The sequence below is a fragment of the Ornithodoros turicata genome, chromosome 10 (assembly GCF_037126465.1).
Source record: "Ornithodoros turicata isolate Travis chromosome 10, ASM3712646v1, whole genome shotgun sequence".
NCBI classification, from domain to species: Eukaryota; Metazoa; Arthropoda; class Arachnida; order Ixodida; family Argasidae; genus Ornithodoros; species Ornithodoros turicata.
The window spans coordinates 16,053,530-16,077,986 of record NC_088210.1 but is presented as its reverse complement, the minus strand read 5'-3'; the positions used below and the strand labels follow the sequence as shown (position 1 = coordinate 16,077,986).

The 24,457-nt window shown below is 45.8% G+C and overlaps 1 protein-coding gene across 2 annotated transcripts in view; it reads left to right on the top strand.

Moving 5' to 3' along the window:
- Positions 1-26: 26 nt before the first annotated feature.
- Positions 27-24,457, top strand: part of LOC135370674 (serine/threonine-protein kinase ULK2-like) — a 39,390-nt gene continuing 14,959 nt past the window's right edge. The window contains exons 1-12 of one of the 2 annotated variants that reach the window (XM_064604462.1): positions 27-604; positions 3,013-3,105; positions 3,166-3,216; positions 3,290-3,322; positions 16,975-17,011; positions 19,210-19,260; positions 19,343-19,539; positions 20,811-20,912; positions 21,662-21,720; positions 22,646-22,728; positions 22,822-22,866; positions 24,183-24,412. In XM_064604462.1, coding sequence (XP_064460532.1) covers positions 515-604; positions 3,013-3,105; positions 3,166-3,216; positions 3,290-3,322; positions 16,975-17,011; positions 19,210-19,260; positions 19,343-19,539; positions 20,811-20,912; positions 21,662-21,720; positions 22,646-22,728; positions 22,822-22,866; positions 24,183-24,412 — 1,071 coding nt within the window. In that variant the 5' untranslated portion in view covers positions 27-514. Of the gene's footprint in view, positions 605-3,012; positions 3,106-3,165; positions 3,217-3,289; positions 3,323-16,974; positions 17,012-19,209; positions 19,261-19,342; positions 19,540-20,810; positions 20,913-21,661; positions 21,721-22,645; positions 22,729-22,821; positions 22,867-24,167; positions 24,413-24,457 lie in introns of both variants that reach the window. The other variant, XM_064604461.1, reaches the window with a different exon arrangement.

Sequence of the window (24,457 nt, the reverse complement as noted above, 5' to 3'; positions counted from 1 at the left end):
AAAGGTGCAAAGCGACAAAACAACATCGAAACCAGTCGAAACCAGCGAAACACAACACATGAAAGAGCTTGCAAATGGACGTCGGTGTTGTGAATATGAAGTGGTGTGCGAGGCCGTTTGTTTGTAAGAACGTCGCATCATATTTGTAATAGGAGCATTAGGTCACATCAAACATGAGCGTTCCCAGACTATACCGAGCAACAACGGTGGCAAGAACGAAACAGATACAGAAATGAATGGAGAGGATGCACAGTAACACGGCGCAGTGGGTTATCCCTTGTGGCGTCATCTCAGCTCTTCGCCGTTTGGATATTACGTGTTGTGATCTTCGGTTTAGGCATTATGGGTCTCCCATAGCCTTCGATATAGTGAATTCAGCTCGAGGAATGGCTCGGTCCTCCGCATCTTTCGCTGACACTAGGCCTAACAGAAAGAGATCATCTTAGACAAAGGGTTGCTCGGTGTTGTACGAAGAAACAGCAAGCCTTGCAAGTCTGACTTTTGGACAGTGGACATGGAAGCTGTCGGTGATTTTGAGTACAATACTAAAGACTTGATCGGCCACGGTGCCTTTGCTGTGGTTTACAAAGGGCGCTATCGAGCGGTAAGTGTTGTTTACAGGGTAACTGGGTGCGTGTTAGATAACTATCACTAACTACGCCGTCTGCTCTTGGGTGTTCTGCGTCAAGTATCGAAACTGCCAGGTTGATGAGGACACGTTTAGTGGTGTACGGAACTCAGGTTGGTCTCCACGAAAATGGTGGACAGCATAGCGCTTTCGCTCTCTATTGATTTTCAGGCTGTGCGTGTCATTTGGTTTTCGTATATTTTATTTTTTGTACTAGCCTTCGCATAAGGTATGAATCTGACCTGTCGTAATGATCCTGCATATTCATTCAAATTAATTGAAGTTGTCTCGCGCACGTAGTGCCCAATCACACCAGACGTTCAGAACACTCAAGGGCTTAATCAATCCATCCATCCATCCATGCAGGCAACGCACATGTCATGTCTGAAATATTGAGGGTATGTAACAATTGTCAGCTATGAGCCCGGAGATTTGTCTCTCGTTGATCTCTTTAGATTTTGACATTGCATCAGCAAGTAGGCGCTGCTAGCTACAAGCCAAAACACCTTCGCCTCGTAGTCAAACTTCGTGTGTTTTCCACGGTAGTTGCATGTGTTCTTTTCGTTGTCTGCGTGTCCGAGTAGCCGGAACGCTTGTTTACCAGACGCCAGTGATCTACCGGAACATATTTTCGCATTTGCTCATCACAACTGGCGTATCCCATTTTGACATGAAGGTCGCAACGCAGAGCGCTTCCCTTGCAAGACCAATCGCGTTATTGCTATCGTACAACATACAACAGTTGCTGCTTTGAACGTGAGCATGACAACATAGCGTGGTTTGACGCCGAACGTTTCTGCACCTGCTGGTCTTTCCCACTGGTGACGCAGATCGCGTGTTCTTTTTAACCTCCAAGGTCCACATGCATGGTTTTGTACACATGAGAAGTACGGGGCGGCTCATCCAGTGCATAGTGGTACAAGGTTGTCTGAGTTGGGCTGCTTCGAGGCTGTGGGGAATCGAAGCAAGTCGGTTACGTGAAATGAGTACACTCAGCTTTAGAACGCGGCGAGAAAAAAATAAATACATACATAAGAAAGGAAGCAAACGCTCTTCTTGTCCCGCTGGTCTCGTAGTAGTTTGTTTTCTTTTTCACGGAGAATGCTTTCTCGGACTTCTCTATCCTTTTTTTGTTATTCCGTGAAGGAGGTCTTTTTTGAGAGACCTCTTCAGTATAGTATTTAAGAAAGCATTAATATATCTAACATCGTGCATGCAAACGTGGTGAACATTTTTGAAGAATGTGATATGTCCTCAAACGGTGCCTCTCGATGAACACAAAATAGATCTGTGAGATCTAGATCGTAGCTACAGCTTTTATTGTGTATCTGGTGAAAATTTCACTATCAGGACAATCTGTCCTGCATCTCACGTGTGGACGGGTGAGTTGAAGTAGGGGACACATCTATATGAAATTTGCGAACACTCACAACACAGGTCCCTGAAGCTATGTCGCTAACGTCCAACACGAACAGATGGTGACAGGCAGCACAAGCTTTGCGGTGTGCATACAAAGTCGAGAGGGCCAGGTGCAAAAAATAACCGCGACACTGATAGTATCCGGGTGATCCTGCCCATAAATATGCTTGCAGTTTGTATCCTTGGAGTTTGCACATCGCAGTCACTGCGTTGTACACTGAGATCTCTCATGCCTCTCCCGAACGATCTGTGTCTGACGGAGCCATGTTGCTCGTCGTCTGCTTTCGGCTCGTGCTGGTCTTCTGCTAGAAATTGCGCTGTCGTCTGCCAGAAACACGACCTGCTTAAATAGGTCGTGATGATGATGATCTGGTGGTCTAAAAGTCGTTTATGACTAAAAAAATATATGCATGCAAAAAAGAAACAGGAAAGAATCCGAAGAAAACCCGGGGATACACCCTGATAGAGATTCGAACCGATGTCACCTCCCCTGGGCGTAGGTGTAGTAGTATCGCAGGCCCCCTGAACCACTCATCCACGGGAGCTGGTCTTGAGGAGGTCATTGGTCGAGACTGACCTTGATCCAAACAGCTGTAGCGTGCATTGGAGCACCCTTCAATCGCGGAAGTGACTGGCCTGTCTCTGTTGTCGACGGGGAGGCCCTCGACCTTTGCGTTATCCTAGTGATCTTGCTTTTGCGGTAGCATTTGATGGAATGATGTGGAAGTTGATTTTTCTTCATGCCACGGGGTGTGGATCACCAAAGCAGCTGGTTGCAAACTTTACTTTTAGAAAGATGACATATGAGACAAGCGATGGCTACATGGGGGCAAAGCATACAAGTTCTGTTCTAACCATACATACAGTCGTCTTACTACGAGAGTTTAAAATGACGTCATCTCTTGCTAAACGTTCTACACTTAGCATTCCCGTGCTGATCCGATATTCCCCCTTCCAAAATGCAGAAACCAGAGTTACCCGTGGCCATCAAGAGCATCACCAAGAAAAACTTGGCTAAGTCACAGAATCTCCTCGGCAAAGAAATCAAAATATTAAAGGTGAGTTCTTGTGTCCTTGCTGTGATCGGTGCGGGTAATTAACATACTGTCCGTTTCTAGGAACTCGCAGAGCTTCACCACGAAAACGTCGTCGCTCTGCTAGATTGCAAGGTGAGGTCCCATTCTTTGATTTCTGTTTGAACGTGGACATCATGTAAGATGTCTCTCTCTCTCTTTCACGCAGGAAACAGCCCATCATGTCTACTTGGTCATGGAGGTAAGCACTATTTCGTGGGGGGTAGAGGGGTGTGACAAAATATTCCATGCTAGGGTCCACGGTGAAGCGAAAGAGTGTGTTGCTAACAGGAAATGCGAACCGTTTTTAAAAATAATCTCTCTCGAACAATTGTGCGCAAACTGATACACGCCAGGAACTGCTTTGTTAACGATGAAAACGGTGGAATATCACGATCCACGTGGGAGGCACATGGCAGCAACATTTCTGGGCCAAGCGACAGAGGAAGGGAATACCGTCGAGTCACGTGAGCGCAGCTGTCGCAGCCGTGTTGGGTGGCGTGTGCAACAACCCATTCGCATTGCAGGAGCAGCAGACTGCGTGTCGTCTGCTTTAAATGAACGAAGTTTCCTGGGCAGTTGCATCAGCCGCTCATCGTGCATTTGGCAACGGCTGAATCCGGGGAGCGTGCCAAGTGGCAAGGAGGTCGCGATTTGTTCTTTCTTTTTTTTTTATCTGTCGTCGTTGTATTTTCTTGCACGTGCGAAATGCGTCGGTGATACCGAAAGATTGCGAAGTTATACATCGTTGTGTTGACAACGCAATACGGCAAACGTTGAATACGGCTCAGTTCGTGCATGATGCAAACGCAGCATCTGGTGCACAGAGAGCCTGCGCGCTGATCGACGTGACGTCAGCGCCCCTAGCCATGAAAACGAGCCGCTAACAGCCGTATTGGGCAGCCATTCGTAGCCGGACTTCTTATGTTGGAAATCGTCTGCGGCGATTGGACAAAGCAGACGACACCGCGTCTTTGTATGTCTACGCTGCGAAGGAATGAGAGTCGGCACGGAGCAGTTGGCTTGAGTCACGCCCCAGGACTGTTTGGGTTTTGAAAGGTTCAATTTAAATATAGCCTGAAGTTACTGTTACCAGGTGGTATTCGGTAAGAGAGAATGCGTGGTGGAATACCACGAGCGTGTGAGTTTATTTGCGTCCTTCGCGTTTCCTTACGCGTACGAAATGAAAAGCCCTTCCGCGAAAGGTCATAAGGCGACGGGTTGCTATCGGGCCCAGTCGCGTGCTACGCGTGCTACTACACATGAACATACGGAAAGATCAATATGTAAGACTCAGCCAGAAGATCCCTGAAAAAATTGAAACCTTGCAAATTCATACTTTTTAAAGGGATATTTTCGTTATCCAAGGGACAAAATTTCTCAATAAAAAAATAGTAGAGTCGACAGTTCCACGGAAAATTATGAAGACAAATGCAATATATTTTTCTTGAAGACAGAAATTTGCACCATCTTGAGGGGAAAATCCTGCGAAAATCCCAACACTAGGTCATGTTTACGCGTTGTTGTGTTTGCTGCACTTTTTTGCGTTCATGTTTTGAGCAACGGCGAAGCAAAAAAATAAGAGTTGAATCAGCTGTACCACCCCTGTGGATACGTTGCAACGTTTCGTTGTATTTTTTTCCTAATTGTGAAGTGCGAGAGCGTTTGAAAGAGCTTCCGGTCGAAATGCAGATGAGAACACCCTCTCACCCACGCAAGCATTCACAGACTCGTCTGTACGCCCTGGCCTCATTATGTACGCCTTGTGGAACTTTCTGTTGATACTATTTGGCATTTGTCCCGGGAGAGTTAGCTGTACCAGATGAAACTCCGTCCGTACTCATTATCATTCAAATAAAGTTGTTGTTGTTGTAGCCTTACCAGCACCCCCCCCCCCCCCAAAAAAAAAAAGTATAAATGCTTAAACCCTCTATCAGATAAAGTTGAATTACGCATGGAAACCGTAAGTGATTCCGGAGGGTCCAATCAGTTCGGTGTATTTTGAGAACTGCAAATGTCGCTGCTGCAGCGTATCACCGATTGCTACACCCATATCAATTGTCAATAATATAATTGCAGTGGCTGTGTGCTGCAATTTTGCTGATGACAGCGAAATTGTTTGAGAGAGCTGTGGAGAGCGCGTTTGTTGACATTGCAGAAGTAACGTCTGCGGCGTCAAACGTGTCGTCTGCCACGAAAGTTCGGAGAGCCATAATGGCGATGGAGCTTCCCTCCGGGTACTTCGAGCAAGGCCAATGCAGGCGCGTCTCTAAATTTAATCGAAAGAGAGGAAACAAGGCACGCGTGTACTTAAGAGGTTGTTTGTTCCGCACGTAAAGATTGTCCAATTACGGTACGCCATCGAATAAACGTAATAACGCCGGATTGGGCCATTTCCGGCGCAAAGGTGCAGGGATGCAGGCTTCACGTTCGCCGGAATAGCAACAGGATATGGAAAGCGAGTAGTTGATTCTGACTCCTCCAAGGGCCGTTATCTGGAGTAGCTGTTTGGCATGCGCTGGTTGTGTTCCTCCGGTTGTAAAATCGGAAAATCGTGATACGCGGATTTGGGATCTTATAAAATTGGCCCTATAAAAAAGATAGTGTTGCAGATCTGTCTGGGGGATGTATCTTTTCCAGACTGCTGATTGCGGCGTCAAACTCCGTTTCGCTATATTTTCTTTTTGTACGTTTATATTTATTTTCTTTAAGGTGCAGTTTGATTCCAGATACATACACGTTCAGTAAGTGAGCCCCTTTTAAGAAGATTGCAACTCTTATAATATCTATTCCGCTTTGTGTCTTGATCCTCGGCAGACGCCGTAGCGGTTCCGTTGAATGAGTTTCGTGCTACGGACTACGACCTGTTAGCTCGAGTGATTCCAGCAGTCCATGCAGCCGAGAGTTTGGGGCTGAATTATTCCGCGCTGTGGGAGAGCGCTCTCTCAACCGCTACTTTTATTCTTGTTATTTTCCCGCAGTGGTTCAAAGCTTACCGCCCTTGACATCACGTAATAATAATAATTGGCTGCGTTCGGGTCCGGTTGTATCCGCAGGTCTTCGCGTCACTATGTATCCGCGAAATGGCGCGTTGAAGCGGGGCATCCGTAGCGTGTTGCTGCAAGCCCGGGGATTACGTAACATTCCTAAGGCGGCTTTGAAGAAGAAGAAAAAAAAAAAGTCTGTCGCGTAACATTTTCATTAGACGTGAGTAGTAACAAGTAACTGTGACTAGGTACTTTTCTACGAAAGTTACTCAGGTTCTACAATATTTTCTCGAGCTTTGAAGTACCTTACCGTTCTGTCCAGCTGGGAATTCCACGGATTTTGTCATCCCGTAGGAACGAACTCCAACCGTGCTTTTAGGGTCCATGGAAAATGTGTTTATAACAGGGTATAATGGTACTAATGGTATAGCAGTGGTTGGAAGGTACAAGTACTAAAACACATACTTTGAAGAGTTAACCTTATTCGGCTTTTTTAGATGTAACCGTAGAGTAACTATAGTTAATTATTCGAATGTGCTAACTGTAACTGAACTAGTTACATTTAAAAAAAAAAGATCTCTTATTCAGTTACTCTTTTTGCAGTCTAACTATAACTCAGTTATTTTTCGAGTGGTATACTCATGAGTTATTTTCATCCTACGAATTCAGTGACCAGATCAATACTCAGTACCAATTTCGAGCTCCGCGGATCAATATTATGCGCTGTCGCCTTTCATAACTGTTTCTCGTAGACCAAGCCCCGAGTTTCGTAACGACACAAAAGCAATTTCCTGCCATCTTCTTTCTGTATCTCTCGTGAAGTACATATCATGTTACAAATGAAAGATCGCCTGTGAAGATGTGTCATATATGGGTTGCGCGAACGTCGCACGTGACTGCTATCATTTGTGTGTATCAAAGATTGTGACGAGTTTCGCAAGAGAGTGCGCGCGATCATCCTTCAATATTACTGACCACGAATGCCTCGCTGTCAAAGTACGTAATGTTCGGTGTGTAACACGCGTGTTATACACGAAAAAAAAAGTTACAAAAATGGGCCCGGCGTGTTATATATGCGTGCGTGCTGTACATCGATACGTTTCCACATAGGACAGCCAGTCACCTTTTATAACGCGCGGGATGATGAACGGGTCAAAATGCCGTTGAAATCAACGGGTGCGTGTTATACATGATGCGCGTTATACACAGAAAATTATGGTAACGGGATTTTTGCAGCCTAATGTCCCCTTTTAGTATCGCTTTGACATATGGTATTGGCGCCGAGAAGTTTGGGAGTCGCCACCTGGTGTTCACTGAACGAACCGTGTCGTGGGGTGGTCCCCGGGCAGTATTAGCACATTGCATTGCGTATCAAGGCATTGCACGTGTAAGAAGCTGTCCAGCGCTGATGTTTCAATGCTGATTGATTACGAAAACGACATACGTGTTCCAGGCACCACCTACTACATTATAGTGACCATGTCATAACCGGCAAGCCCAATGAGGAGCCCGTCTGCGCGATCCGCTAGGGGCGCTACTCATCGGCCGGCGAGATCTGCATCATGATTGGACGATGGAAATTTGAATTTTGAACGCGCAGAAGCGAACACACAATTAGCGTAGCAGACGACAGCAACAGTTCCTATGAAAACGCGTAGAATGATGATGATAATCAACTTTAGAAAGGTGCCTGCATTTCTCGTGAGACATCCACCGCTTGTACGAAAATATTAAGGTAAGCTAAAGTACAGAGTGCTGTAGAAATTGGGGAAGCAATAACCGGGCCGATGGGTAGCGCCACCGCTAGCCTCGAAATGCGGCGCTGGGAAGGCGTTCGTATGATATGGTCGTGTATGGTCCTAGTAGGTCGTGGTTCCAAGTCGCATTTTCGAAACCGAAACCGAAACGAGGGCCCCCACCACGAGGCGGAACAGTGGCGTCACCAGTTAGGGTCTCGCCGCCAATACACAAGCGGAGAATTATCGATCGATGGCTGGATCGCGCAGCAGAACAACAACAAAAAGAAGAGGAGAAAGAAAAGCCCCTGAAGCTATCTACAGTGACGTCACGAAAGCGGAAGCAGAATTTGACGTCTTTCCGATCGTGAGAGGCGAGCCGTGCCAGCGTAGCGTAGTGGTTTGTGTACCCGATCGGCCATCGAGAGAGATGCGCGGTTCGGTTTACACCGCTGTCTGGCTTTTTTGACGGACTGCCGTGCTTTCAGAAATTTCGTGTAACGTTTTTTAGCGTTACGGTTTTGGTGCAGGGTTAAATTGATTAATGAATTTAATTAATACCGTAAAAATAATTATTCGAGCGAAATTAAGAGCCACCAAAAGTGGTATTCTACGCGCAGCACTTCGCGGACTTTTCCATCCGGCATCCTTCTCCATAGCAACGCGAGTCCGTGAGATGTGTTCCATTTTGCATGCACGTTTTTACGTTGCACGTTCGTCCGATTGACGTCGACGGAGGCTTGGCCTTGGACGGCGTTCACTGTAACATCGCTCTCCCTTTCTACGTGTCGCACCAACGCAACTTTTCCATGCGGTTTGTCTTCGTTGCCGAGTCCGTTAAGCCATTGCGCTTGTCTCTTTTTTTCCCCTTGACCTAGAGCCCTTGAACCAGTTAGACTCCGATAATGCTGCGGTACCTACTACCTCACTTGGCTTGTGTCTGAGCAGTGGATTGATGGTGTTGTAACGGCGTCGAATGGAGTCCCTTGACAGGGGAAGCACGTCTTGTCTGTAGCGGGTCGTATTGGGTCTTTCCCCCACGTGTGCTGACTTTGATACCTCCGAAGATGTCGACAGCAGGTTGTTTTAGTCCTAGCAGGTCATGGTGGCTATATCTATATGTGTCCTGAATTCGCGAAGCGTTGCTTCAGCTGCAGAATCTGTCTCTAACCGTGTGGGGGAGGGGGGGATATGGTTTGCTGCTGGAAAATGGACGTAGTACTGAAGAAAGAATGACTAGCGCTATATGTACTTTTTTTAACTTTAATTTTCTGTGTTAGCGCAGCGAAGCAACTGTATAGCTATGAGCAGCGGACAGATCACACTGAGAAAAAAAGGAGTGAAATAAGCACCTTTTCGGGGGTAAAATGCCCAAACACCCACACTGCAAGCAACCACTCCCTTTCGGGAGTGAAAGCAACGCCTAGGGCCCCATGGAGTAAAATAGACGCCCAGGGGCGAGGTGTTTAATTTACACCCATACCGGTCTCCTCATACACCCTGCATACGGGTGTGAAGTAAACCCCTTGGTAGGGTTAGATTTACTCTATTGGGGAGTTAAGAATACCTTTAACTAGTATTACTGCTTAAAACAATTAAACAATAATGCATTTTTTATACTTAAGCGCAAGAATTGACTGAAACATTCAAGTGATGGTACGTGGAATATCTTTATTATATACTGCTGTAAGCAACGGTAAAAAAGACATCAGTGTGGAAATGTATATTGACTTTTCCGACGCGTCTCTATAACACTCCCTTGGGGACTAATACTTAAGTAACGGGAGTAAAGAATGAAGAAATTCATGTAAACAGAAAAAAAGCAGCGGCGCGGCGACTTGGAAGCGAGCCAATAACGTGCAGGGGGTGTAACTTTGACTTAAACTCCCTTTCAACTCCTTTTTTTTTTCTCAGAGTGATGGAGAGAGGACAGCAGGGAGGAGTGCGGAGGGGATAGGGGGGGTTAGTATGCGTCCTGGTCCGGCTTCAGAGGGAACTGTGCCGACATTCGTTAGGGAAGCCCAGGGAAAACCTCAGACAGCACAGCCGGTGGTAGGATTCGAACCCACCACCTCTGTCTTCAGCACGACCTTTGCCACCACCACCGACGAGCGCTGGGCCATGCCGCTGCACGGGGGGGGGGGGGGGGGGGGGTCCTACCACATGCCTGTGCACTGACGACCGCAATGTATCCTGGACAGGATCACACACAAATACAAACGTGATACACGTGACCGTAGGCGTGGATATGGGGGTGGTCACTTTATTGGTTATGGTATGGTCACTTTGTTTGTCGCTGTCTGCTATCAAAGGCTGCCGGCGAGCTCTGGGCGTTTGTGCCGTCGTCTGCGTGTAACACACAATATGTAGGTGATATATCCCAGTGTAACGTGGTAGATGACCAGTGCTTGAAGCGTGCTTTGTAATAATTCGATGAAAGCGTCCGTGTAAGCGTCGGCCAGGTGTAAGACAGCATCAACAATGATAAAGCTTCAGCGCGGACAGCCACGAACACGAACTGCTAGATTATAACGACCATAATCGGCAAATCCTGTGAGGAGCCCGTCCGCACGATCCGCTAGGGGCGCTACTCATCGGCCCGCGAGATCTGCATCATGATTGGACGATGGAAATTTGAATTTTGAACGTGCAGAAGCGGACGTACGACTACCGTAGCAGACGAGAGCAACAGCTCCTACGAAAACGCGTAGAATGATGATGATAGTCAACTTTAGAATGAAACATCTTCCGTGAGATATCCACCGCTTGTACAAAAATACTAAGGTAAGCTGAAGTACAAAGTATTGTAGAGGTTGAGGAACCGGGCCGATGAGCAGCGCCACCGCTAGCTTCTAAATGCGGCGCTGGGAAGGGGTGCCTATGACATGATCGTTATAATCTAGTAGGTCGTACGAACTGCTTGAGTGGGGAATCTTTAGATGGAATCTCAGATGAGATAGGCGCTTTTATCTTTGCCGAAACTGATTTGAAACTCCGCGTGTTTTGTAGCCGTTGAATTTAATGCTATACGAGTGCGATGAAAAACGGGCTGATAAGGTTGCGATACGGCTTTAGCGTAGCGTGAAATAACTTTCAGTTTCACAATGAGCAGTCCAAAGAAAAGTGATTCAAGGGTTTGCAGCATCTGCATTTATTTAAAACGCGCTTTCTCGCAGAATTTGAGTTTCATGCACGAAAGCGTATCAAGTAAATGCAGATGCTCCTAATAATCGAATCTCTTATTATTATTTTTTTTACTCACCTTTGATGGATACCTGACTCTATCTTTACAATTCATTCTTCTACATGTTTAATTTTCCAATGTTTATAGAGTTTTCGGTCGAATGTGAATAGAAAAAAGGGGCAATGACACGCTGCGCCTATTTTTAGCCGGTGCTCCCAGAGATCGCTTGTAGATGGACCCCTCCTCAACAGGAAGTGAAAAAAGCTCCCATCTTTACATTATAAAAAGACAATGCAAGCCATATATCATCGCAACTTTTTGCGTGGTGACGAGCATGCACGATAAACGATGTATATGGTATAGTATATCTGCCTTTTCGAAATCGGTTCCCTCCCTCCTCCCTCCCCCTCCTCGTGGGGAAAGGGTATAGGGGCATTAATTCGAGCTCGCTCGTCCGTGGGGATGCGCATCGCCGCGGAGTGTCTTGAAGAAGAGGTCATTGTCGAAGGACAGGTTACGCCCACTGGCTGAAGCCGTACGTCCATGACAAGGGGGAAGCCCTGTTGCTATGTGAGGAACGGGTTTTGGCGCTCGACGAGAAGCAAGGACGTCGGGGGGGAGGGGGGGTCGCTCCTCGATGAAAGAAGGGAGGATGCACGTCTGTCATGTTGGCTTCATCCATATTTGACCTGGCAGGTGCTAGTATTAAAGGGGCACTTAAAGCTCAGCTCCGCCGATTTTCGACTGCGACAGAATGGAGCCATGCTTGGGCTGTGCGTTCGTTTCCGCACAGGGAGCATACATGTGAAAAATTTTCACCCATTTGTTTGTAGTTTTTAAGAAAACAATTTTTTAAATTTCCCTGGCACGGCGGTCCTGTGGTCGGCAAACCCTGACCAATCCCGGCTTCGTCCTGGCTTAGCCGCGCTCGTGGCTTGGCTAACGCCAAATCGTCGATGCGATGGCGGAGATCTATGGGCGAAGGTGAATGTTTTGGGTGTGTTCCGTGATAATTGCTGTCGTTAATAGCCTCAAAGATAGTTTTGCCGGTCTTCTTTAACAAGCCTTACAGGATGGCCTCGTTGTGCAACGACGGCCGTCGTGAGCGGACATTCTGTGCCCGCACTGTGCTTCATGCTACCAACAAGACCTAACACCTAACGTGTGACGTATACTCGTACGCATTCTCAATAGCTTTGGCAGCGCACTATGCGCGGACTTGCTGCGCGTGCAGAAAGCACCACCAAAGCTATTGAGAACGAGTACGTGCTCGAAGACGAAGTATTTCTTATAAGAAACATGATAAAACGGTGCGGTGGTCCCCGATAGCTCGTGACAGCTATTTCAGCACGATACAGCGGCCATGACGGAGTGTAAACACAAACTGGTTGCCAGGCAGAGCTGGCTAGGTGTGGCTATCCAATCCGCGCAGTTCCAAGTATGACGTCACAAGTGGAACCGCCGCCCGGTAGTTTTTCTCAAATTTCTCACGAAGGAGTATGGAAATTTGGAAAGCAATGTGTGTTTATGAATGAAGTTGGGACCACGGTTCTGAATATCACAACGTCTTCATACTTTCGGAACAGCAGCGGAGCTGCACTTTAAATGGAGAAACAAGTTCACTTCAAACTACGTTACACTCTATGTTACTTTCGTACTTGTTATCATCGTTCAAAACTTTGGTTTCGTTACGGAGCTACAATCGAAATTACACCGGACATTTTCTTGCTTCGGCGCTAAGCAGTGAACGTTCGTTTCGGCTCGTGTATCGTGTGTTTTTAGTTCGTGCTGCGCGTGCCACGCCATATGGAGCGGTCCCGATGAAAAACATAGTCTGCGTCGCTCTCTGAAGGACGTGATGGTAAATGTTGTCAGTGGAAGATTCGCGAGGTCTGTTGTAGGTTACAATTCAGTGAATCGGTATTGGAAAATGCAGCAGTACGTATCATGCCGCGCATACACGGAATACTAAAATCGGACCCGTTCCAAATCCGCACGGCCAGGATAGGTATGCGCGCGCTTCTCCTGCTATCTCATTGGATGCCGTCAATCTTTGCCTCCTGGGGCTCCCATTCGCTGCCGCCAAAGACGACTCTGTTTTCATTGCGTTTTTCTTCTGAACGGTAGCGCTGCGTCAACTAATTTTGCTCGCATTATACTAACTGAAACACGGACTTTCATTTGAGAGCAAGTTGTTTTTTTTTTTCATTTTAGTGCCCCTTTAATGACGATCTACGTTATTTTGATTTCTTGCTTCGACGGCCATTTCGCAAACTCAGTGGTCTCGCGACGTGAGTCTACGAGTTGTTAGAGAGTTTTAGTACATCGTACGCTGTCGCCTTTGCGTACGTAAGGAATAGCGTGGTGCAGTAAGAAATAGCACTGCGCGAACCTATCTTTATGTTTTGCGCGCGCGCAGGACCACCACGCTGTTCCTTCTGCACGCAAAGGCGTGCAGAAGGATAGCGGACGACATACTAAACCCAAGCGCGTTGTGGCCCCAAAGAAATGGCGTCATCGCCACTGCCCATACTCAGAATCCAAACCGTCCTTTGTGTTTTGAGAGCGCACGCTATTTCTCGTAAATAGCGTAAGGCCTCAAAGCTGGCTGGCGCGCGCTCTCGCGGCCGGCGAAAATACGCGTGACCGTGTCGTCTGCAAACTCCCGAAGACATCAGCAACACGCGTACCCACGTACAAAATATTTTGCGATGCCGCTTATTTTTACCGCTAACAGCGCACGATGTTTACAGAGAGCTCTGTTCTTTTATTTTATTTTTTTTCTACTATGTGGGAGAGAGAGTTGTATAAAATTTGGGTAGCAAAGTACACAATGCGGGGGTTCGCACAGGGTTAGTAACTGAAAAAATGATACTGGAAAAGCTGACAAAATGTTAGCGCCCGTCTGTTCCCCGTCACCCACTGTCAGAACGACGACCCGAAGGGCTGCTCCCGGAAGATAGTTGTTGCTGGAAAAGCGGATCTCTTTTGTTGCGTGCAGAAGGGTCACCGTGTCGACCGACTTGAACTAGTTCTTCGCCCATTTTCTCTTCTTGCGTCTCTACACTTGTTTGTTTTGTCTTGAGATGGGCATTTTATGGGGACGCCCGTGCACGCAGTATCAACTTCAGAGTGACGCTTGACGCGATCTTGTCGCATTATATCGCCCGTATCCTACAAAAGCTCGCCTGTTACCGCTCAGAATCGCGCGTGTATCGTACGATGCATCGGCCATAAAACTGGTGCGAAATGTGCATCCCTACGCGCCGTCGTCATCTCATTACCATGACGATCACGTGATGTACTAACCGTAGCCAATGGAGACGTTGACTCCGTGGCACGTGTCCTCATGAGGGGTAGCCACGTGATGAGTGTCGTCTGCCAGAAAATGCGGCCCTCCCGCTGCTTTGCATACTTTTGTAGCTTCGTTTTCTTTTTTGGCGCAAACGATAATATTTCTGTTTTTTGTTATTATAATGCATGAGTAGTGTTCGATACAGGTTTCACTAAATGTCTTTTTCAACGGCGACGACGAACCTTCCGTGTCCTCTGCGAGTTCCGTTTTAAATGATGAAAGAAGCTGAGGTTCATTGCGAAGCCAAATGAAAAGTAAATTGCAAAGTCAAATCGAGTCCCCACACGCAATCACGAACGACACAACGGATGACTCGCGTTCCTTTTGCGTTGGTGTAAAGGTAACGGGATCTTTCACTTCGCAGGTGAAATTTCGCACCTTCGTGCCCGTTTAACTTTTAAGGGCGTTTCTCACGGTAGGAGGGGGAAAAAAAAGGCTCGCCGAGTTTCAAATGACTGTCTTGAGCTCAGTGACGCGTGAAGACAGAACAGCAATCGCAACACAGAATAACAAGGGGAGTTTGTCAACCTTTGCTGGTGCTCTCTGACGCAGCGTGGCGGTTGTGAAAGCACATACACAACGTTTCCAGGTTCGGAAAGTTGTCACTGATTGCTGCGTAAATAACCTGAGAAGTATGCGAAAATTTCCACGATATCGACACGAAGTTGTGGTTGAGAAACGGTAGGAGGGTCTCAGTTTGTCACTGCTTTTATATGCTCTCTGTGGTGTCGTTAGATAGAGGACGTACAACAGTTTTTCGTCTGTGCTTCCTTATCTTCGTCACCTGGACCTATCAGCCAAACTGCGGTGCCATTTAATGCTCCGTCGCACGAAAAGCGTAGTCATTTCCGTGGCTGCACCGTGAGAGATCGCGAGCGAGACCGTATGTTGAGCAAGTGGCGACGACCCGGCCGCCGTTTCGGCGAATGCCCGCATGGAGACCATTTTCGCCAGCTTTTAATTTTCGTACTCTGGATGGGGTTGTGTGTTTGTTTTTGGAGGACCTCGACTCCGAGGAAGCTATTTATAACGACCTACGTAATGTTCACGTCGGGGAAGAGTTGCATGAAGATGAAGATGGTAGCAGAAGCGGAACGCAATATGGAGCTAACAGCGGAGGCTGCGTTAATGGGCTACAAAAAGGCGATGTGGCGGGGAAAATACTTAGCAATGTGGCGCAAGGCAGTGGTATATGGTGTGGGTTTTTTTTGTGATATACGTGTCTGTCGTATTGATTTGACGTGACGTTACGGAAGATGATATATACGGCGGTGTGAAAAGAAAAAAAGAAAAAAAAAAGATATAATAGTGGCAGTATACTCTTGTTACCCATGTTCACTAATCAGTGTTACATGGAAATATTACACCTTGAAAATATTGTTGAATACAACTTGTACCTGTTTGTTCAAATAGTTTGCTTTCCTGTTGGACAGAGTACAATGCGGGAAAGAATGCTTTACAGCACGCATGCATTGTTATAGGCGTGTGCGCGGGGAAAGTGACATGGTGAGAGCTAGTACAAGAAGTTGTGTTGTCGCGTCCTCCTTATGTGTGTGTGTATGTGTGTGTGTGTGTGTGTGTGTGTGTGTGTGTGTGTGTGTGTGTTTTCTTCTTTACCGTTTTTAGTTGCAATGTACCGCCGACACGCCTAGCTCGACGCTTTAGGTGCAAGAAGTAACATGACTATTATGACTAACATGAACTATTGAGGCAGGGATAGAGATGTTCCGTCCCTTGCCTCTCTTTTGTCTGCGCTAGAAGTTACTTCACGCTGTACTGCACAAGCCTATAGTCTTCTACGTTGTTCAGCTAAGTGGAATCTGATCGCGATATTGTGAGATGATCAGCTCCTGTCGTGCCGGATAGAGTTCAGACGAAAAGAATGCCAGACATTTCTACGAAAGACGTGCTGTTCCGCTTGATGTGCGGCGTCGATTTTGTTAGCTATTCAAGTAAAAGGTCAAATGAGGTTGTGTTAAATTTTTATTTATATATATTTTTTTCGATGTAACCCGGTGAAAATGCCAAAAATTAAGTTAAGGTGGCAAAGAGGCAGGTTTATAGGGAATGCGGGTTTACCCGCACTATCCGCGGACGCGTTGCGGGTATATCCGCGTCTTACCCGCAGTGTCATTGATGCACGCAAATCTGCGCGGGTATCTGCGGGTAAACTCTGGTATACCCGCACCCGAGGCACACCTCTATAATCATGAACACTAGCAAGTACGGATATAAGCCGATTGGCAATGTAGGGGACAACATGACACGCAGAACGGTCTCTTGGGAAACACTGCATCGAATTTTCGCTCTTAATTGGCGTATGCAAAAGCACTGTTGCTCACAGTTATTGATGAATGTAGTGTTGCCTTCATCTAGGGCAGCCTACAAGGAAGCACTACATTATCCTGCTGTGCTTTTCAGATTTGTGTCAAGATACCGTCCAGTCAATTGCTGTTCCTCAATTAGCATATCACAGAGGCATCACTTTCGCTTCACTTTTTGATCACTTTTCTTTGTTGCGTAAACCGCGTTCTGAGTCATGTCGTTGTGGAAATGTTCCGCAATTTTACCCCTTTCTTCTTCTTTTCTCAGTACTGCAATGGAGGGGACCTGGCCGATTACCTTCACGGTAAGAACCTGACACAGATACGTTAGCTACAGTGCTTGCACGTGACTGGCTCAGTTACTTTTTATTTATTTGTTTTTTCATCACATAATTATTCTTGTGCTCGGAGGATTGGAGGGTTGTAACGGCGCCAGAACTGGTTCTCTCCTTACTGTTTGTCTTGTCCTTCCCGCCCGTATGGCCTTGGTCTGCCACCTCTTCTTCGAGTGAGTCAGGCAGATCATTTAGGCGGTGCACTCCCCTTTCATATGCTTCCAAGAAGGCAATGGCTCAATCACTCTGCCCCTGGTCGGTTTGAAGCCATGCTGCATCTGATCTCGCGAGCAGGACGTGACACAAAAGGTTGCCAGTATTGCGAAAGAAGCTGGTCCTTGAAGGGCGCGTTCGCATTAATGTTGGTGCATGGAGTGACATTATCTAATCTAAGTCGCATATCAGGCTTGGGTATCAACAAATGAATTTGTGCAAATGTCCGAACGGTTAGATGAGGTGGAGAATAAACTAAGGGTAATGAACTAAGGGGTGTTAAAGAAGCGAGCGTTTTCCTTTCCATTCCTTTTGCTGACTTTGCATCTTTCTTCGTTATTATTATTGTTTTTTTTTTAATGTGTGGGCGTGTGTTGACCAGGAATGCACAGACATTAGAGCAACACGCTTTCGGTAGTGTCGACCTTACTTTTTATCTCTTCTCGTATTTCTTACCTCGTGTCTCTTACCTGGCATCCCTTACCTCGCATCTCTTACCTCGCATCTCTTACCCCGTATCTCTTACCCCGTATCTCTTACCCCGTATCTGTTACCCCGTATCTGTTACCCCGTATCTGTTACCCCGTATCTGTTACCCCGTATCTGTTATCCCGCATCTCTTATCCCGCATGTCGCTCATGATCGCAGTTGTCGCGCGACGTAAAGCCCCGAATTATTATTGTAATCTTATTCCGCGTCTCTTATCCCATACCTGTTATCTGTTACCGTACCATAACCGTACCTCCTATATCATACCTCCTATATCATACCTCCTATATCGTACCTCCTATATCGTACCTCCTATATCGTACCTCCTATATCGTACCTCCTATATCGTACCTCCTATATCGTACCTCCTATATCGTACCTCCTATATCGTACCTCCTATATCGTACCTCCTATATCGTACCTACTATATCGTACCTCCTATATCGTACCTCTATATCGTATTTCTTATCAGGAAAGGAATTGCAGTGTGAAGCAAGAATATTTAGAAGCATTGTAAAAGAGATGCAGTATTCGGTGTACTAGATTTGCAATCTCAATCCTGTGCAACATGATGACCACATACTTTCTGTGTTTTGTATACAGGGACAGATCATCATGCACGTGTCATTACGTGTGTGCTATTGCTTAACTTCATCAATTTTGAACTAAATTGTTTCCTGCCCCTATTAGAGAGCTTAGTGTAGCCCTATGCTTTGTGGTCAATTCTTGCAGTCATTGATGTTCAGTAACTTCACCAGCCACAGTAAAACCCCAATGATGTGTTAGCATTAGCAATGCGGTAAAGGTTCTCTGGAGCGAATAGTATAGCCTGATATTGCACGACAATTGGAATTATTTCAGGCTGACTCAAGGAAACAATATTTTTTGTCATGACTTACGAGCGTTTGTTGATGCACTTCCAAGATGATGGCAGACACTAACTCATTTACTGGTTAGCAATCCTAGCTTGCATGTTTTGTGGGTAGTTGCGCGTGCTGAGGCTGTAGATTAAAAGCAGTTGATACGCAACAAAAATTTAGTGTGCCAAATGCAAAACATGGCTGTTGTCACAAAAATGTGTGGGCCCCACAAATTTCCTTTTATGTCACAGAGGAAGTTATTCTTATACGTTTGTGTTTGTTTGTTTGTTTGGCTAGGAGCAGAGGAGAAAACCACATATCCAAGATCTCATCGTTCAGGTTTTACTGTGCATGTTCAATTTTGTGTGGAACTACTAATTCACACCAGATATCGTCATAATCATCACCGACGCGTAAAACTAGATTTTCCGAAAAATTGTAATCACACTTAATCATGGTTGTGCATTAACCACAAAAGTTACTGAGTATTTATGACTGTTTCGGGTCTTTAAAATGGAGACAATAAAAGGCGTACTCATATTAGGTGCTTTTTTGTCCGTCCGAACTTCAAGGATAAATTAATTATTTGACTTCATAATATTTCAGACAAAGGCACATTGAGTGAAAACACCATTCGACTGTTCCTGCGTCAAATTGGTGCGTATCAACTATTCCCTGCCTTTAGTGGGTATCTAAAAGGTGCTTGCCAAGTGTAAGATGTGACTCTCTTCCTGCACAGCTGGGGCAATGAGAGCACTGAACGCCAAGGGCATTGTGCACCGTGATCTCAAGCCGCAAAACATTCTCCTGTGCCACGGACCGAAGCCCAAGCCAGCTCCGGTGGACATAACGCTCAAGATTGCAGACTTTGGTTTTGCGAGGTTTCTGCAAGACGGTGTAATGGCTGCGACACTCTGCGGTTCACCCATGTACATGGTGAGCAACTGTAAAGCCTGGAATTATTATTATTCTTATCTTATCCCGCATCTCTTATCCCATATCCCGTACCTGTTATCCTGTACCTCCTATATCGTACCTTCTATATCGTACCTTCTGTATCGTATCAGAAATGCTCAGTAAATGCAGTAGGTCAGCTGTCCGCGTAACGCTCCAGTTTCTCTCTCTCTCCTGTTGTCTGTGGAGCGACCTGATTGGTCCCTCTCCCAGCAGCGCATCATGGTTGTGCGCACGCGGTTTCTTCTGTGAAACCAAACGGGGTACCCAGTAGGGCAGTCCATGAGTGCCCCTTATCGCTGCCTTGTGATTGGACAGGAACTTTGTCACGTGGTTTCCCCAAGCTTTGCCCTCTTTAATGCTTAGAGACAAACAGTCGTAGCGTATATTCCAAAACCTGCAAGTTTAGATATTACTGTAACTGCTATTTCCCTGTATTATCTCCTTATGCTTGCTATTAGATAGATTACTTGTATGGTTTCTCGAATAAGTAAACATTGTATTGTATTACAAATGAAAAAATGGCTGTATTTTTTAGCATTGTGGAAAATGAATTTGAATGTGGTAGCGTTGGGTGGCCATCATTGGCTAGAAATTTTGGGTCATGTGATCCTATCCAACTTTTGTGAATGGTGGATGAACCTACTCAGTTGTCAGCGTTGGTGGACTTTGATATATAAGCCGAGTGTTGTCTAGGTTGCACCCCACAACCTTGTAAGGGTTCATTTCTTAACTGCAAACTGCCAAATAGAACAGAAAATAACAACAAAATTACATATTTGAAAAGGAGATATGATTATGTAAGATGTGGTAAAGAGCATATGTGAAAAAAAAAAATATCAAAACTTTAATGGTCTTCGCAAATAAATATTGAAGAATGTTGTTGAGCTCAGAATTTTGAAACTTCCATCGCGCACATACTGCAACGGTACTTGTGAATATTTTTTAGGAGTAACTCTTATGTCATGCATGCATAAACAATTTTCTAAGGAGCTCCCTCTGGCAGCATTGCACAACCTTTCTTGACGGCAGGGCAGACCTCCAAGGGGACGTGAAACTTGGCAGTCCTTTGCTGACTTTTCAGTCAAACGAGACACTTTTTTTCGTCTTAGTTCCTAAATGAGGCCTGGGCGTAGGGCCATGAGGGATCTCTCAGTTTCATTTGTTGTAGTGCAGGTATTCACCCGCTCATGTAAACATACATGTGCCAAGGTATTATTTTGAGCATTGAAGCAATCTGTGCATTTCCGCAGGCCCCGGAAGTAATCATGTCCCTTCAGTATGATGCCAAGGCTGATCTCTGGAGCATAGGCACCATTGTATTCCAGTGCCTGACAGGAAACGCACCGTTCAGGGTAAGCCGCTGTTTCTAAGACGGCATGATGCCTGACGTATTTTCATGTTCTTATGACACAGGTTTGTGGTGCAACACTGTGGCAAAAAAGCCTTTACGATAACTTATGGAGCCTGAAGTTTTAGGGTTTAACCCCATTCTTCCCCAACTTTGTACCATGAATAGAAGGTTGCCTTTTTAGGGTGAAACCCCGATTTTGATATGTCTGTAGGAATGCCTTCACTGAGACGTCTGTAGGAATGCACACTTACTTGTGGCAGTAAATGCAGTTACATCTCCGTTAGTACCAAATCAGTACAGTTAGTTTGAGTACCTGAGCCCAATTTCTCCCCGCATTTAGTATGTATACTGGAAGTATACTGGAATTTGCATGAATTTAGAGTGCACATTTATTTCCCCGATTTTTTCCTTCCGAATTACAAAAAAAAAATTTCCCGAGAACCTCAGGCTCTACTTATGAACATAAAATGCAGACGCTCAATCAATAATTAGGACAAAACAGCGTTTCAGCCTTGCCGACACCAGGGCAATGAACTCAGGGACTCCGAGGAATCCTTGAGATAATTTGATGTGTTGGTGAGAGTGTGACGTCGGCGTAGTGTAATGGGCGTAGTGTAATGGTAGTGTAATGGCCGATCTGCAGTCGGCGAACTGCAGGATCGATTCTCGCCTTCAGCACTCTCGGACTTTGTATCGCCTGCATGCCTTCACAACTTATGACTTACGATCGTAAACTACGGAAACTTACAGGCACAAACACCACAAGCATTGAAGCAGTTCTATGAGAAGACTGCCAACCTTGCACCACGGTATGTAATGCTCTGACACCGGAAAGAAGCACGTTTAATACCAATGTCACACGAGCAGTCTTCAATGGTCATTGAAGGCAACGGCCATTGAACAGCCACGTAGTGCCATCAAGCATGTAACGTGCCAACTTCCCAAAGAACATTGGATACAAAACTGCCTGACAGGTTGGCTCATTACACGCCAGGTGGCCCTGCATGCTTGTTCATGGGAATTGGTTTCAATCATAATTGAAGCCAATTGATCATGCACTTAGTGCCACCAAATGTGTAAAGTGCCAACTTCTCAAAGAGCACTGCATCCAGTGCCAACAGCACCTAGAAGGGGAAAGTCTGCTTATTCGTCGATGTAATGTAACAGCTAAGAGGGGCCATCCAGGATCGTGTTTTCAACAGCCGTAGTCAATCACAAACGTGCTTTCAACAGTCGTAGCCATGGAGCAAAGTCATCGTCAGCCGCATCGGCTGCAGCCACTGTCGTCTGCAAGTAGTGAACGTCCCTGCATACTAAATGGGAAAACAAAATGAAGCGCAAAACAGTCCCATATTTTTCTCAAGACTCATTTTTTGGAAAGCGTGTTGCACTTTTAGGCTACAAGTTCAAATTTGCAAAGTTAGCTGCAGTCATTTGCGAGTTCCTGAATTTGCAGAACGGCGAATCGCGGTAGCAGACGAATTCTGACTTTATGTGTCCACCGATAGATGGAAGGAGAGGGGGCATTAAGCAGACCTTCTGTCTCTAGGTGGTGTTGCCAGTGCTCCCTGACAGGTTGAGACGTTACACACTTGGTGGCGCTACCCGCATGTTCAATCGCCATTGGTTTCAATGCTCACTGACGACTGCCCGTGTGATACGGGTATTAATTATCTGCGTGTGGTTTTCGAGGATATGACGGAATTTGACTCGTGGCTGTGTCCTGACTTTCAGAATACCATCAGGGACATCGCCGGAGCTCTACGACTTGCTGAGTAGGCTTCTAAAGCGAAACGCAAAAGACAGAATGGATTTCGGTCAGTCAGTTGACTAATTTGTGTCGTGCAATATGTGGCTGCATATTGTCTTGTAACTGGAATTCTTATGTTCACTTCCTGTCTGTCCTTTAGATGAATTTTTTTCACACCCCTTCCTGAAGAGAGCAGCCAAACTAAGTGAGTTCACATGTTTGCTCATAATTCTGCATTCATACCAAATAAATTGTGCACTCTTGGTGTGTTGCCAGAAGTTTAAACATGTTGTTGTTGTTGTTGTTATTTGTGTTCTCCAAAAGTATGGCTATGTGACAAATGTTGGAGGATCGTCATAGCGTATTTGGATGTGAGAATGAGATATTTGGTGTAGTGAAAGAAAGATGTAGAAAAACGTGCCTGTATGGTGTACATTGTTGATAACCCAGGTTTCAGGGAAAATGTTTTAGGCTAAATGTCATAATGACTTCTCTGGTTCACTGTGCATGGTTTTAAATTGCTGTTGCAAGGCACTTTCCTTGGTGGTCCCTTAATATAATCTCTTCTGCCTTGTCGTGCCATCATGTTTGTCCTCCTAAAGCTTTTGTTCAAATAACAAAAATAATGAAGTTCTTTCTAACGTACTGATTACTGTCCAGTATTTGGTGGAATACTATTAATCTCTTCATTGCCCGCTACATGATATACAGTCAACCCCTGTTTATCTAGACTTCACTTATCCGGATCCAGCACTATCTGGACGAAAAACATGGGGGACACATTTAAAAACATGAGGACATATTTAAAAACTTTTTAAAGAGTTTAAAATTTTTATATTGTAAAAATGTTTATCTAGACCTTATCCAGATCCAGCACTATCTAGACAAAAAAAAACATGGGGACACATTTAAAAACATGTAAAAACATTAAAAAACTTCTTTTAAAGAGTTCAAAAATTTCTACAGGCTTCAGTTTCTGGATCCGGACAAGGATTCCCAGAAAACAGAAATTTGTTCCTCCCCATTGACTTTCATCTTTCTGGATACTTCCCTATCCTGACACTTTTGCTGGTGACAGCAAGGTCCCTATAAACAGGAGTTGTCTGTACTTCATTGACTCGCATAATTAATGCTCTCTTTTAGCCGCTAAGCATATCACCATAGAAGTGTGTGTGTGTGGGTGGGGGGGGGGGGGGCACGTTATTTATACAGGAGTCACAGTATTACGGAGGAGCCACATGGTATTAAATATGCTGGAAAAAAAAAGTACCAACATTTGGGCGCCCAATTTGGGGGTGCGTTAATTATGCGAGCGCATTAATCGTGCAAGCGCATCAATTATGCGAGTCATTTAATAATGCGAGACATTAATTATGCAAGTAAGTAAAGGAAAGGATGCCACATGTGGGCAACTGCATGATTATCATTGCATGTGGCAACTTGATGCCAGTTTTGGGTGCATGGATTTCATGCCTGAACATTGTTGCTCATCACGCTTCATGTCAGGTTCCCCAATGCCAGTGCCTTCCCGCCGTTCCGCATCCCCCGAAGCGGCATCCCCGCTGAACAACTCGCCGCAGTGTGGCAGCTCCCCGATGTCTGGGAACCTTCCTCCTTCTCCTCACGGGTGGTGTGGGGAAGTGCCTTGCGAGGACATGGCAGCATCCCCGCAGGAGTCTGCAGCGGGCGTTGATGCAATGACGAGCCCGGCACCTGCGGAAAAAAGCTTGCAGTCTTCACCCGAGGACCAGGTTTGTTTGTTACCAGTTTGCTAGGATGATGTTTTAAAAAATCTC